The 14,862-nt window shown below is 36.4% G+C and overlaps 1 protein-coding gene across 4 annotated transcripts in view; it reads right to left on the bottom strand.

The window, feature by feature from the left end:
- The window catches only part of FCHSD2 (FCH and double SH3 domains 2), a 296,241-nt gene that overhangs the window by 16,770 nt on the left and 264,609 nt on the right, over nucleotides 1–14,862 (bottom strand). For all 4 annotated transcript variants that reach the window (XM_042959277.1, XM_042959278.1, XM_007080887.3 and 1 more), the window contains one exon: nucleotides 7,806–7,967. In XM_042959277.1, the coding sequence (XP_042815211.1) occupies nucleotides 7,806–7,967 (162 nt within the window). The remainder of the gene's footprint in view (nucleotides 1–7,805; nucleotides 7,968–14,862) is intronic.

The following is a 14,862-nucleotide window of genomic DNA, read 5'->3' as shown; positions in this document are numbered from 1 at the left end:
ACATTACAAGAGAAGAAAACTATAGACTAATCTCTGCCATGAACAGAGACAAAAATGCTCATCAAAATTTTAACAAATCCAATTTAACAATTTCAATCAACATATAAAAAGGGTAATGTATCATGATACAAGTAGAGTTTATCAGTAATACAAAGTTTGTTTAATATTTGAAAAATCATCAATGCAATTTACCATATAAACAAACTAAAAAAGAAAAATCATTTCACAAGATTCAGCATCCATTCATATTAGTAAATTAAATAGAGGAAACTCCTCAATATGGTAAAGGGCATCTACAAAAACCCGTCTGTTAACATCATACTTAATGGTAAAAGACTGAATGCTTTCTCCCTAAGTGCAGAAACAAGGCAAGAACATCCATTGGCCCTAAACTACTGGAGATGCTAACAGTTACAGTAGTAATAATATGCAGGTGACATGATTATCTACACAGAAAACCTACACAAAAGCTACTACAACTAATAAATGAGTTTAGCAAAGTTGCAGGATATAAGATCAATATGCAAAAATCAATTATATTTCTGTATGTTAGCAATGAGCAATTGGAAGTTGAAATTTAAAAAACACTACAGCACCAAAAACTTTAAAATAGAGATAAATCTGAAAAAAGATGCAAGACCTATACACTGAAAGCTATAAAACACTGCTGAGGGAAATTAAAGTTAAATAAATGGGGAGGTATTATGTTAATGGGTTGGAAGACTCAATATTGTTAAAACATCAACTATCTTCAAACTGACTTACAGATAGATTCATCACAATCCTATTTTTAAAAATCCTAGTAGGGTTTTTTTTTTTTTTTTGTTTGTTTGTTTGTTTGTTTGTTTTTTGTAGAAAATGGGAGTTTACACTTATATGGAAATGCAAAGGACCCAGAATACCCAAAACAGCCTTGAGAAAGAAGAAAGCCGGACGTTAAATATCCTGGATTTAAAATTTAAAAAAAGAGAGAGAGAGGGAGAAGAAAGTTGGAGAATTTACACTACCTAACTTCAAGGCTAATTATGAAGTTACATTAATCAAAACAATGTAGCATTGGCATCAGGACAGATAAATAGATCAACAGAATGAAACAAAAAGTCCAAAAATAAACCCACACATATATGGTTAATTGATTTTTGACAAAGATGTGAAGGTAATTCAGTGGAGAAAGGGCAGTCTTTTCAACAACAACACAAAGGATATACATATACATATATACAAAGATTAACTCAAACTGGGTCACAGATTTAACTGTATAACCCAAAACTATAAAATTTCTAGAAGAAAATATAGGAGAAAATCTATATGACCTTGGGTTTGGCAAAGATTTATTTGTCAAAGAAATCATAGCTTGTGAAAGCTACCATACCACACCACAGCATGGTCCATAAAAGAAAAAAAAAAAAGTAAGTGGGGACTTCATCAAACTTAAAAATGTCTGGTCTTTAAAAGACACTGTTAAAATGAAAAGACAAGCCATAGACTTGATTTGGGAGAAAATTAATCATCTATCTGATAAAGGGTTTGTATACAGAATACAAAAAGAATTCTCAAAACTCAATAAAAAGAAAACAAGCAATAAAATATAGGCAAAAGATCTGAACAGACACTTCACCAAAAAATATATGCAGATGGCAAATAAGCATATGAAAAGATGCTCAACATTATCGGTGAGATACAAATCAAAAATATAGCGATACACTACTGCACACCCATTAGAATATCTAAAATGAAAGACCAACCATACCAAGTGTTGGTGAGGCTGTGAAACAACTAAAACACTAGCACCCTTTGGATGGGCACGTAAAATGGTACGACCACTTTGGAAGTTTCCTAAAATGTTAAACACATACCCACTGTCTGACCCACTCAAAACATAAGCAGTTTTACTTGTAATAGTCTCTCCAAAACCCAAATGCCCATCATCAGGTGAACTGATAAACAAACTGTGGTGTACTCATACAATGGAATACTACTCAGCAATAAAAAAAAAACCAATCAATTATTGATGAGCAATAACACGGATGATCCTCAAAATAATCACGTTGAGTGAAAGACCAAAAATTTAAAAAAAGGTACATATTGTATGATTCTGTTCATACAAAATTCTAGGAAATATAAACTAACCCACAATGGGAGCAGATCAGTGGTTGACTGAAGGGCTGGAAGGAGCATGAGGAAATTTTTGAGGGTGGTGGATATGTTCATTATCTTAATTGTCACAAGGGTTTCACTGCTGTATACACATGTCAAAATATATCTAATTGTACACTTTAAATATGTGTAGCCTACATTATCAATTATACCTCAGCAAAGCTGTCAAAAAATATCAGTAAAGCTTGAGAATTTTAATGGCAATTGGCCACGTAGTACCTGAAGATGTTATAAGATGATTAATTACATCAAAAATAGGATGTTCAATGATGATTCAACAGAATCATCAAAGGAAAAAAAAGTATGGTAAAGAGCAGGGCTTTAGAAGCAGACATATGCGGGTTCAAATCTAGCTCTCTCCACTTACTAGCTGTGTGCCACTGGGAGATATTTAATTCTTCCAAGTCTGTCTTCTCATCTGTAAATACATTCAGGACCATTGTGATCATTAATTGAAATAATGTATGAATGTGCCTAACATAGTACCTGGTACAGTAGAGATGCTTTTTTGTGAACTTCCTCTTTTTAATAGTATTTTAAGGTCAGTTGGTGGAATTAGACTGCTTATCTTCAGGTGTGGATTAGTATTTTTGAACATGTACTACGTATATGGATTTGTGTCAGGTACTTTACTTGTTGTTATGGGTATGCAGAAAGTTAAAGAACACAATACAGCTGGAGATACTTCTCTTAGAACTGAAATTCTCCACATCTTTTCAATGCCCATCTTTTGGTCTTGGCTGTTAGTGAGACTGGTTCTCTCAATCTGTGGATACAAACTCAGCAGACATTATACTCAGTTTGTAACTCCCGGCACTTAGCAAAGGGTCTCATGAGGCATGCAGGCTCCACACATGCTTACTGAATTGAATTAAATTGATCCTACTGAAAATATGAAATTTCAGTTTCAATAATAGTGTGGTCTATTTGGGTATGGAGTTTAATCCAATAACAAGACCACTAACCACTTGGAAAAACTGTAAATACGGAAGTGCCTAAAAATTTTTGCAGGTATATGCTATTATTTTCTACTGTTTACATTTATTTCATTACAAAAAGCCATTGTTTCTTTTCTTTGGGATCAGGACAAGCCAACAAACAGATTTTCATATTTCAAAAACAAAACCCATTATACTGCAAAGACTATTAGGCATTTAACGAGGCAGATGAGAACTAAACTACCATCCTGATGTTTAAAAATATTTAATTTCCTTGCCTTTCAAACACATTATTCAGCATGGTCTTCATAATGAGGAAAGTCAGAATTTATTTCTATGCAACTCTGCAAAATGCTCACGCTCTTAGGGAGGTTGCACAACAAAGTGGATGCCAGGATGTCTGTTATATAGGGGAAATGATAGGGGAAATGGCTGAAGATAAGGAAGTCATGTAAACACTGTCAGCTATAGTTTGAGAATCTAGGGGGAAAAAAAGAACAAAACCCAACCTTAAACGAAGAACTATAAATCTCCAACCTATGAATTCTACTTCTAAGAATCTGTATTATAGAAATCTATTCCTACTATGGAAAAAAGAAGTATGTACACATATATCTCTTTCAGAGACACTCTTTCAGAGTATTATTTATTTATAATATCTGGAAGCAATCTAAATATTGAACCTATAAGAGAGCAGTTAAGTGAATTATGGTATGCCTTCCTGAGGGAATACTACACAGACATGAAAAGAAAGATTATGAAGACTATCCAGCAAAATGGAATGCTAGATGGAAAAATATACAAAATTAACTTTATTATGACAAATATGGTTTTGTTTTTTAATTTTTTTTTTAACGTTTATTTATTTTTGAGACAGAGGGAGACAGAGCATGAACAGGGGAGGGGCAGAGAGAGAGGGAGACACAGAATCAGAAGCAGGCTCCAGGCTCTGAGCCATCAGCCCAGAGCCCGACGCGGGGCTCGAACTCTCGGACCGCGAGATCGTGACCTGAGCTGAAGTCGGACGCTTAACCGACTGAGCCACCCAGGCGCCCCTATGACAAATATGTTTAAAAAAAGAATAGAAAGAGGACAGAATTACATCAAGTTGCTAACAGTGGTGTCATAAGGATGGAGTTTGGGGTCATTTTTTTCCTCTACCTAACTTTCTAATTTTTTTCTAATCCAGTTTTATACCTTTTTCTATTCTAAAATTAATATAACTTCAAAATTAAACTGAGTATGGGTTTTTGAGTAAGAGAAGAAAGGAAAATAAGAGAAGGGAGGAATGACTGGCAGAAAGGCTGACTGGGCTACTGGTAGCAATCTAACCATAAGAGGTATGTATGAGCTCTAGTTTACCATCAGCTGAGTAGCTATATTAACAGACTGTTCTCCATTAAAAAATATTGCTGTATTCTGTGATTCTTTTTCTATGTTTCTTCCCAACCCTCTATCTGTACCACAGCATAATATAGAAGGCAAAAAGTTAATACTCAAGAAAGTATAGTTCCTTCCTTATTCTGTAAGGTAAAAAGACTATATATTTTAAAAACATTTATCTTCTAATAAGGCCCTTTACACTGTTAATGTGTAACATTAAAATTAACCATGTTTTCCCGATGGAAGGGAACTCTAAACTTGATGACTAATGCTTTTGTTGGCATCTATAATGGAAGAAATAATTTGGTCCCCAGATGTGTATTTCTGCTTCATGATCCTAGCCAGCAGCTGCCAGTGTGAAGAGAAGAGATACAACTTCTTCTAAATTACTTCAGTGCAGTCATTTAAAAGCAGGTTAAATAAATACTGGGACTTCATTAAGCTGTTTTGTGCCCACATCTCTCCTTTATTTATACAGTAGCCTCCTTTCCTTATCAGCAGGAGATATGTTCCAAGACTGCAAGTGGATGTTTGAACCCACAGAAGTACCAGTAGGACCACACCCTACAGACTATGTTTTTTCCTACACATACATACCTGTGCTACAGTTTAATTTATAAATCAGGCCCAGTAAGAGATAAATAACAATAGTAGTAACACATAAGTTACAATAATATACTGTAATAAAAGTTTGTGAACGTGGTCTCTCTCTCTCAAAATATCTTATTGTACTGTACTTACCCTTCTTCCTGTGGTGATGTGAGATAAAATGCCTACGTGACAAGATGAAGTGAGGTGAATGACGTAGGCATTGTAATGCAGCGTTAAGCTACCACTGACCTTCTGACAATAGGTCAGGAGGATCATCTGCATCTAGATAGTTGCTTCCATGGCTGACCATGGTAACTGAAACCAAGAAAAGTGACACCATGGATAAAGGGGGCACTACTGGACTGTTAGTAGAGCTTCCACAAAATATATCCCTCAGCTGAAAGCAGGATGACACAAGCTCCATAATACTGACTAGAGGTAAGGAAGAATGCGTTAGGATTGCAAAATGTTCTCTTCGCAGAAAATGTGATGTTTCTAGATGAGCTCATGTCTTTGGACAGTTCTCAAAAACACCGAATTTATTCAACACTTACTACCAGAATGTACTACTCATTGACAGACTGTACTAGGCATATCTTCTTCATTTCCTTCCTTCACACTCAGAAGCCCTTCTTTATCTCATGTTAAAATTCTTCAAGGACTATCTCAACTGACAGTTCCTTCATGGGGCAAACGTCTTTCCTATTTTTCCACCTGGTATTAAACTTTTTTAATAGCATTTCACAAAATCGTAAGATTTTGGAGTTGGAGGGGATCTTAGATCATTTAACTTAACTTTCTCTCTGAAACACAGAGAGAAGGGTTTTTTCCAAGGTGTGTTGATGAGTTAGAAGTAGGCGTTTCAAGTTTGCCACAGAGGAACCCAGTCATACACTGCCATGGATCACTAAGATCTATAAAGGTCTGAGGTCTGTCTGCTCTACCAGCTTGCAAGCTCTTCAAGGAGAGAGACCAATTCTTGTTCATCTCCAATGTGCTCAGGAAGTAGGCACACAGGGAGGGGATAAATGCCTGCCCAGTTGATTTAGTTAGAAAAGATACTAGTCCAAGAGAAATCATGGGTTTATTGGTTGCCAACAGTGCTACTGAAGAGGCCAAAAGAAAGTGTGTGCCTGGGATTTGCTGTCATCCTAAATTCTGTACAACAAAATTACTTGAAGTAGATGGTAACTGTGACATTCAAAAGATGCATTAGAAAGAGATATTCCATGACATGGAACAACTCTATTGTATTAAAAACAGGCCAGGCTCTTCTATCCCTGACGTCAAGTAGGTGATGTGTGCCTATTTTCTCTAGCTGGATTACCATTAATAGTCAAATAAAAATAAACTTTCAATAGATTGCTTTTCCTTAAAATGCACACCCACACGCAATCTTTTTAAAATGCGCAAGCGTATTCCCATTAGAAAATCAGAATGCTATGTGAAAAAATTGACAAAACTTTCAGGAATGTTCTTAAACTTTAGCCAATTTCTCTCGCAAGGATGCCTTTTATCTGAAGGGCACAAGCGCTGAAGAGGCACTTTGGATACAGTAGGAAGTTGTGAGATTAGAGTTTTAGCTTTTAGTTTGCCACTATTCCATCTATTCAGCCATCCATTCTTTCATTTCTTCCTTCAACAGATTATTTATTGAGTACTTACTATGTGCCAGGCACTTTGCTGTGCACTGAATGAGACAGACATGGTAATTACATTCCAGAGAGGAAGATAGACAAAGAACACAAAGCAAAGATCGTAATAAATGCCATAAGGAAATAAACAGGATGAGACAGAGTAATGGGTAGGAAGCAGCAGTAGGAATTACTTTAGTCTGACCAGCTATAGACATCATATATCCACTTATGTAATAACAGGCAAGTCAATGAACTTTTCTGGCACTCAGATCTCCAACATGAGGTCTAGTTTACCATCAGCTGAGTAGCTATATTAATTAAGCTATTAGCTAAGGTTGAACTGGATGACATCAAAGTGGAAAATGCCCTGGACTTGAAGCAAGAAAATGCTAGCTTGAGCTCTGACCATACTTGCACTGTCTCCCTGATGAAAAATACAGTGAACAGAGTGTGAAAGCCCTTGTGAATCAAATAATTAAGCCAGAGACTAAAAGTGTTCCTTTCTTTTTTCTTTTAAGTTTATTTACTTATTTACAGAGAAAGAGAGACAGAGGCAGAGAGAGAGGGAGAGGGAGAATCCCAGGCACATGGGGCTTGATCTCATGAAGTGTGAGATCATGCATGACCGGTGAGATCATGCATGACCTGAGGTGAAACCAAGAGTTGGACGTTCAACCAACTGAGCCATCCAGGCACCCCCTTTTCTCTTTATAAGATTGTTTCTGACTCTCTGGATGTCAGTTTTCAGAGAAGACCTCTGAGAACTTCAGAAACACTAGATTAAAATTTTTATTCCATGACTTCCAGACAAGAAACATATCTACTTCATGATGGGATAAGGAATTTGGTAAAGTGGCACTAATAAACCAACTAGTGATAATATGTTCTTCACTGCATATTAAAAATAAAAAGCATGACTTTTTCCCTCTTCCTGCACCAAGTTTAACTCAGTGACAGGCCAAAGAAAAGAAACCAAACTGCTAGCAAAACCGTTATTTTTTCTTTTAAATTTTGGCTATTATCAGGTTTGGTGACACAGTCAAAGAAGAGCATCCCTCAGTGAAAGTCTGCCCATTACAGCCAAGAAGAGAAATCCTACCGAGTGTAAAGTGCCATTATTGGTCACTGCAGGAAGGCGAGCCCATCGTTCATTTTCCAGTTCTTCCATTACTTGATTCATTGCACTCTTTAGCCACGTGTCCACAGAAACACCGATCTGCTTTAGCAGGTCCAGCCGGGCTTCAGCTTTCAACTTAATTATCTAAGAAAACCAAGAAAATGGTGAGACATCAAGGCACTTTTTCCTCAATGTGTTTTTTAAGTTATTCTTGATTTACTAATTAGAATAATCTTGGTATTCACTAGCAATGCTTCCTTGGCATAGAGGTTAATTTTTCACTTGGAGAGGGGGAGAGGGAGCGGGGAATAGAAGTAGGGAGAGGAGAGGAAACACAAGAACAGAAATGAGGGCAAATGGCACACTCGCATCTTGACAAGACACATCAAACCTAACTTCTGAACAGGAAGATATGAATACACCATCAAGTCTGTATTCTTCCCCTCTTAGGAAGGCTAGGCCTCAGGATATCCTAAAATCCAGCCTTTTTGACAGCCTTTTAACCTATCTCTTGGACTTTTTCTTCTCTATAATCTTCCTCTTACAAGTTTGCAAAGGTCACCATGTCACTCCCTGGTTAAAAACTTCCATGACTCCTGACTGAACTACTGGGTAAAGATTTAAGTTAAATTACAATGTAGCTATCAGAAATAATAAAATACAGCAGTAAAATTCTCCAAACTGAATTCTCCAAATTCAAGAAACAGAAAGACTGCTTGTGCTTTGACTCTTGTTCTAAGCCATAAGCACGTAACCACAGAACCAGTCTAAACCTGTCCCAATCAAACAGTAACTGCTTTGCTCTAATAGCCAGGCCGCTGAAAGTCAGCCAGTGACAGCCCCACACATCTGCAAGGCAGCCAGTAAACCACAGCCTCACTCCAGAAATCACCAGTGTTCAAGCTTCTACTCCTGCTTCTGACAGTCCACCAATCCCTATACACCACAGCCAGAGGTGAGCCAATCTGTAAAACATTTTCAGTTTTGAAAATCTGCCAATCCCTGAAATCCACAATTCTTAAAACCTTGTATATCGGTTCTATTTTGTTTAGAGATTGTGTTTGTAAGTATTACTCTCTTGCTTAGCAAGTAGTAAAGTCAGTTTCAGTGTTTCACATATTAGAGAGGTGGTCTCTTCCTTCGACATTGGAAGGTTCCACTGAGAAAATGTTGATTATTTGATAATTCCAACCCTCACTTTATAGCCTTCTGTGGGACTTCTGGACAAACAAGTGTACTCACTGAACCCTTCTGGCATGCGATTCTGATCACTCTCTAGATTCTCCATCGGGAGAGCTGGTATTAAAACTGATCTGAACTCTGGGGGCACCTGGGTGGCTCTGTTGGCAGAGTAAGTGACTCTTGATCTCAGGGTTATGAGTTCAAGCCCCACACTGGGCATGGAGCCTACTCAGAAAAAAAAAAAAAATTCTCTGACTTCTGACTTGTTTCACTGAGCTCTCATTGCTGTATTTATCTTGTATTCCTAAGATTAAGCATACATCTTTTTAAAAATGGAGATAAAATTCACATTACATAAAATTTGCCATCTTAATCATTTTTAAGTGTACAATTCAGTGGTTTTGGATATCATATACATCTTTATAAAGCAATTAGAATTTTTGGTTTGGAGACAGTGTTTGGTAAACAGCCTTGCAAAAACCTGTTTATTCTTCTAACAACTGTTTACTGAGATAAAGCTTGCATATACTGTAAGATTCATCCATTTAAAGTGTACAGTTCAATGATTTACAGTATATTCACAGATATGCAACTATCACCACAATCAATTTTTAGAACATTTTAATCACCTCCAAAAGAAACCTCGTATCCTTTAACTATTGCTCCCTCACCCCTCATTTCAATTATTGTTCTTTCTCTATATACAGATTTGCCTATTCTGAACATTTTTTAGCAGTGAGCTGTCAGCACAGAGCCTGATGTGGGGCTCGAACTCTGAACGGTGAGATCATGACCTAAGCTGAAGTTGGATGCTTACCTGACTGACCCACCCAGGAGCCCATATTCTGAACATTTAATATAAATAGAACCATATGTGGTCTTTTGTGATTGGCTTCTTTGAATTAGTATAATGTTTCAAGGTTCATCCATGTTGTAATATGTATCAGTATTTCATTCCTTTTTATGGTTATATAACATTCTATTGGATACACCACATTTTATTTATCCATTTGTCAGTTAACCGACACTTGGGTGATTTCAGTTTTTTGTCTAATATGAATAATGTTTCTTTACACATTAGTGTACAAGTTTTTGTGTAAACCTGCTTTCTTTTCTCTTGGGTATATACCTAGGACTGGAATTACTTGGCCATAAAATAATGCTATATTGAACCACTGGGGAAATGCCAGGCTGTTTTCTGCCTCATTTGATAATCCCCCCAGCAGGGTGTGAGGGTTAACATTTCTCCACATCTGGAAAACACTTGTTAATGTCTTTCTTTTTGATTCTAGCCATTCTAGTGAGTATGAAGTAGTATCTCATTGTAGTTTTGATCTGTATTTCCTTGATGACTAATGATGTCAAGTATATTTTCATGTGCTTATTAGTCATCTGTGTATCTTCTCTGGAGAAATGTCTGTCTATTCAGACCTTTTGCCCATTTTTAAAATGGACTGTTGCTGTTTTATTTTGTCTTTGTCCTTTAAAAAATATTTATTTATTTAGAGAGAGAGTACAAGTGGGGGAGAGGGGCAGAGAGAGGGAGAGAGACAGAGAGAGACAGAGAGAGAGAGAGAATCCCAAGTAGGCTCCACACTCATCATGGAACCCAACATGGGGCTCAATCTCACAACAGTGAGATCATGACCTGAACCAAAATCAAGAGTCGGTCACTCAACTGACTGAGCCACCCAGGTACCCCTTGTCTTTGTCTTTATTGTAAGTTTTCATGTATTCTAGATAAAAGTCCCTCATCAGATACATGATTTGCAGATTATTTTTTCCCATCCTGTGTGTTGTCTTTCACTTTACTTCAAAATTTTTTTTAATTATTAATTTTTTGAGAAAAAGCATGCATATGTTGAGTGCAGAAAGGGTAGAAAGAGAGGGAGAGAATCTTAATCTCAAGACGTGAGGCTTGATCTCAAGAACGGTGAGATCATGACCTGAGCTGAAATCAAGAGCCGAAAGCTTAACTGACGAGCCACCCAAATGCCCCAAGAGATAGTTTTTTTTAAATGATGCTTTGAAAAGCCACATCTTACAGATGTATCTTATAGATACATAATCTTGGTGTATTAACAATGTCAATTAACTGATTTTAATATAAAATTTAACATAAGCACATCCAAATGTCAAGCCACAGTTGAGTTTACAAAACTTTTTGGCTTGACATGTGGATAAAGTTATAATGTCTGTAAATCTAATATGGGCTTAGTTACTTTACCTTCAAAATATCATTTCTCTAAGGTAAGGACTGTGTCTGTTGCAACTCTACTATTTAGGACAATGCCTGGCATGTGTAGGAAATAAATAATGGTAGATGGTAGTATTTGCCATTCTAAATTACCTTTGGTTTCTTAAAAACACTCTAAACAAATTTTATCACATAGGATTATACCATTTCATTCAATCCACACAATTCTGAGGATGGATATCATAAACTCCATTATAGATGAGAAAAATGATTTAACCAAAGTCCCATCGATTTTGGTAAACTGTTATTCCCAATGAATCATGCCTCTTGCTATCCAAGTAGTCCCCTCTCGCCTTGATTCCAGGCTTATCCATGTGATCTGCTTTGATGGAACATATGCAAATTTGATGCAGAGATTTGATAAGTGCAAGTAAAGTTGATTTCTTGGAATGTATCTCCATTATGTAAGGAAGCCCAGTTTAGCATAATTGAGGATGAAAGACCATTTGGAAAAAAGGCCTAGCCCTCTAGCAGACCCTCTAAGATGTATGCAGCTCCTTGAGTAATCTCAGGAAAAACCTGCAAAAGAAATGCATAGTCAACACCCAGAATGGTGAGAGATAATAAATAGCTTTTGCCATAAAGTTGTGTGTGTGTGTGTTTTAAGGCAGCCACAGATTGTTGTGTTTAAATAATTTAATTTCCAAATATCTGGGGATTTTTCAGGTATCTGTTAATTGATTTTTAATTTAATTCTGATGGTCAGAGAACATACTCTGATATCAATACTTTTAAACTAACTTGACACTGGTTTATGCTGAACATTCTGTGTGTACTTTAAAAGAACAAATACTCTATACTCTTGTAGGGTAGAGTCTTCTTTAAATGCCAATTAAGGTAAAATTAGTTGATAGTGTTGTTCAAGTCTCCTGTATCCTTGCTGATTTTCTAGCTCCTTCTTCTAATTACTGAAAGGAATGTTGAAATCTCCAACTACCATGGTAGATTTGTTTATTTCTCCTTTCAGTTAGGCCAGTTTTGCTTCATGTACTTAGTAGCTCTATTATTAGTTATATACACATCCAGAATTGTTACACTGTCTTCTTCTTCTTTTTTTTAATGTTTTTATTTAACTTTGAGAGAGAGAGAGAGACAGAGCGGGAGCTGGAGAGGGGCAGAGACAGAGGGAGACACAGAATCTGAAGCAGGCTCCAGACTCTGAGCTCAGCACAGAGCCTGAAGTGGGGCTTGAACTCACAAACTGAGATCCTGACCTGAGCCGAAGTCGGATGCCCAACTGACTGAGCCACCCAGGCACCCTGAGAATTGTTATGTCTTCTTGATGGAGAAGATGATGAACACCTCATTTTTAATCATTATAAATGATCCCTTTTAATATTTCTTGTCCTGTAGTTTACTTTGATATTACAACCACTCCAATATTTTAATGGTTGATGTTGTTCCCCTGTGGTGAGCAACAGCTGAACTTTCTGTTAATTATTTTTGCCTTCCAGCTACTGTTTCCTGTCAAGCTCCTGGGAGTTTCTGTTCCATGCATGTATTTAGGTTTGGCCCAGGATTTGGACGGTTATTTACATATATGCAAACTTGAAGGCTTCCTGACAGCCATTCTAAAGCCAGTTAAGACCAAGGCTCTATGCTTGAAAACAACCCTTTGCAAAGAGCTATTTAATGTTAATATCACCAAGTACAGTCCCATTCTTTTCAGGGTCTATTCCTTTCCAGTTTTTATATGGCAGTTTTCCACATCTACTAAATAATCACTTTAAATATTTTTACCCCAGGTTAATAACTGTTATCTAAAGGAGGATTAGCCTAATATGAGTTAGTCCTTTATTATCAGAAGCAGAAACCCTTGTAGAGATATATTCTATACCCAAAATGAACTGCAAAGAAATCTTAAATTTTGCTCAATAGATTACCATTAGTATTTACATTATAATTCTGAGACTTTTTAATATACTGCAGGAGAAAGCAAATAAAATATTATGATAATATTAGGAACCAAGATTTTCAATATAAGAGAAAAAAGATAATATAAAATCAAAGAAGTTCAACAAAATCCTTTTAATTTTAAATTTTAATTGGAAAGATCAACATGAACTCATGATGTGAAAAAAATAATAAATTCCTAGCTCTAATAACAAAGAAAGGGCCAAGAAATAAATGATACTCCTAACAATAAGCACCTTCACATTCTAGACTCTGGTATCTAAATACTATTCTTAGGGCGCCTGGGTGGCTCAGTCGGTTGAGTGTCCGACTTCGGCTCAGGTCATGATCTTGCAGCCTGTGAATTCAAGCCCTGCATCGGGCTCTGTGCTGACAGTTTGGAGCCTGGAGCCTGCTTCAGATTCTGTGTCTCCTTCTCTCTGTGCCCCTCCCCTGCTCATGCTCTGTCTCTCTCTGTCTCAAAAATAAATAAAAATATTAAAAAAAAATTTTTAAATAAAAAAATAAATACTATTCTTTATTAAAAGAAATCAGAGCTCCATGAAGAAATGGCTAATTCTAAGTCTGGTAGGGGAAAAATACATGGTGAGTGTATGATGGCTTGTTGTGTGAGAAAGCAAGAAACTGTTCAAAAATCTAATGGGAATAATGTCAAAAGGACATGGAAGTCAGCCATTAAATGGACTCTCACTGGCCAAATTTAGACAATGTGGCACTTAAAAAAAGGCCAACTATAATTTAAAATACACTAAATTAATAAAAACCCATAATAAATTGAGAATATGTGGGACTCCATGAGGAGAAGCAAAGGATAATGACTCAGGGAAAGGACACCTACTACGGAGCTGTGAACTAAAAACTTCTCAAGAGCTTATACAGGGCTGAAAGATGTTCCATCTATCCAGCCAGAGTTGAGAAACCTTGCTGGATACTCATGGTAAAACAAGAAACTATAGAAAGGAAATGCACTGGTAATAGGGCTAAATTTGCCCTACTGGAAAGGCTATTCTTTTTTTTTTTTTTTTAGTTTTTTAATTCATTTATTTATTTATAATTTACATCCAAGTTAGCTAGCATATAGTGCAATGATGTTTTCAGGAGTAGATTCCAGTGATTCATCACCTATGTATAACACCCAGTGCGCATCCCAACAAGCGTCTTCCTTAATGCTCCTTACCCATTTAGCCCATGCCCCCTCCCACAACCCCTCCAGCAACCCTCAGTTTGTTCTCTGTATTTAAGAGTCTCTTCTGTTTTGTCCCCTTCCCTGTTTTTATATTCTTTTTGCTTCCCTTCCCTTAGGTTCATCTGTTTTGTATCTTCAATTCCTCATATGAGTGAAGTCATTTGATATCAGTCTTTCTCTAATTTCGCTTAGTATAATACCCTCTAGTTCCATCCACATAGTTGTGAATAACAAGATTTCATTCTTTTTGATTGCTGAGTAATACTCCATTGTATGTATGTATGTATGTATACATGTGTATATATATACATATATACACATACATATATACACATACATATATATACGCATACATATATATACACATGTATATACATATACATATACATATACATATACATATACATATACACACACCATATCTTCTTTATCCATTCATCTGTTGATGGACATCTGGGCTCTTTCCATACTTTGGCTATTGTCAATAGCACTGCTATAAA

Source organism: Panthera tigris, chromosome D1 (assembly GCF_018350195.1).
Source record: "Panthera tigris isolate Pti1 chromosome D1, P.tigris_Pti1_mat1.1, whole genome shotgun sequence".
Lineage (NCBI taxonomy): Eukaryota > Metazoa > Chordata > Mammalia > Carnivora > Felidae > Panthera > Panthera tigris.
The sequence above is the reverse complement of the archived record's forward strand: the minus strand, read 5'-3'. Positions and strand labels throughout refer to the sequence as shown.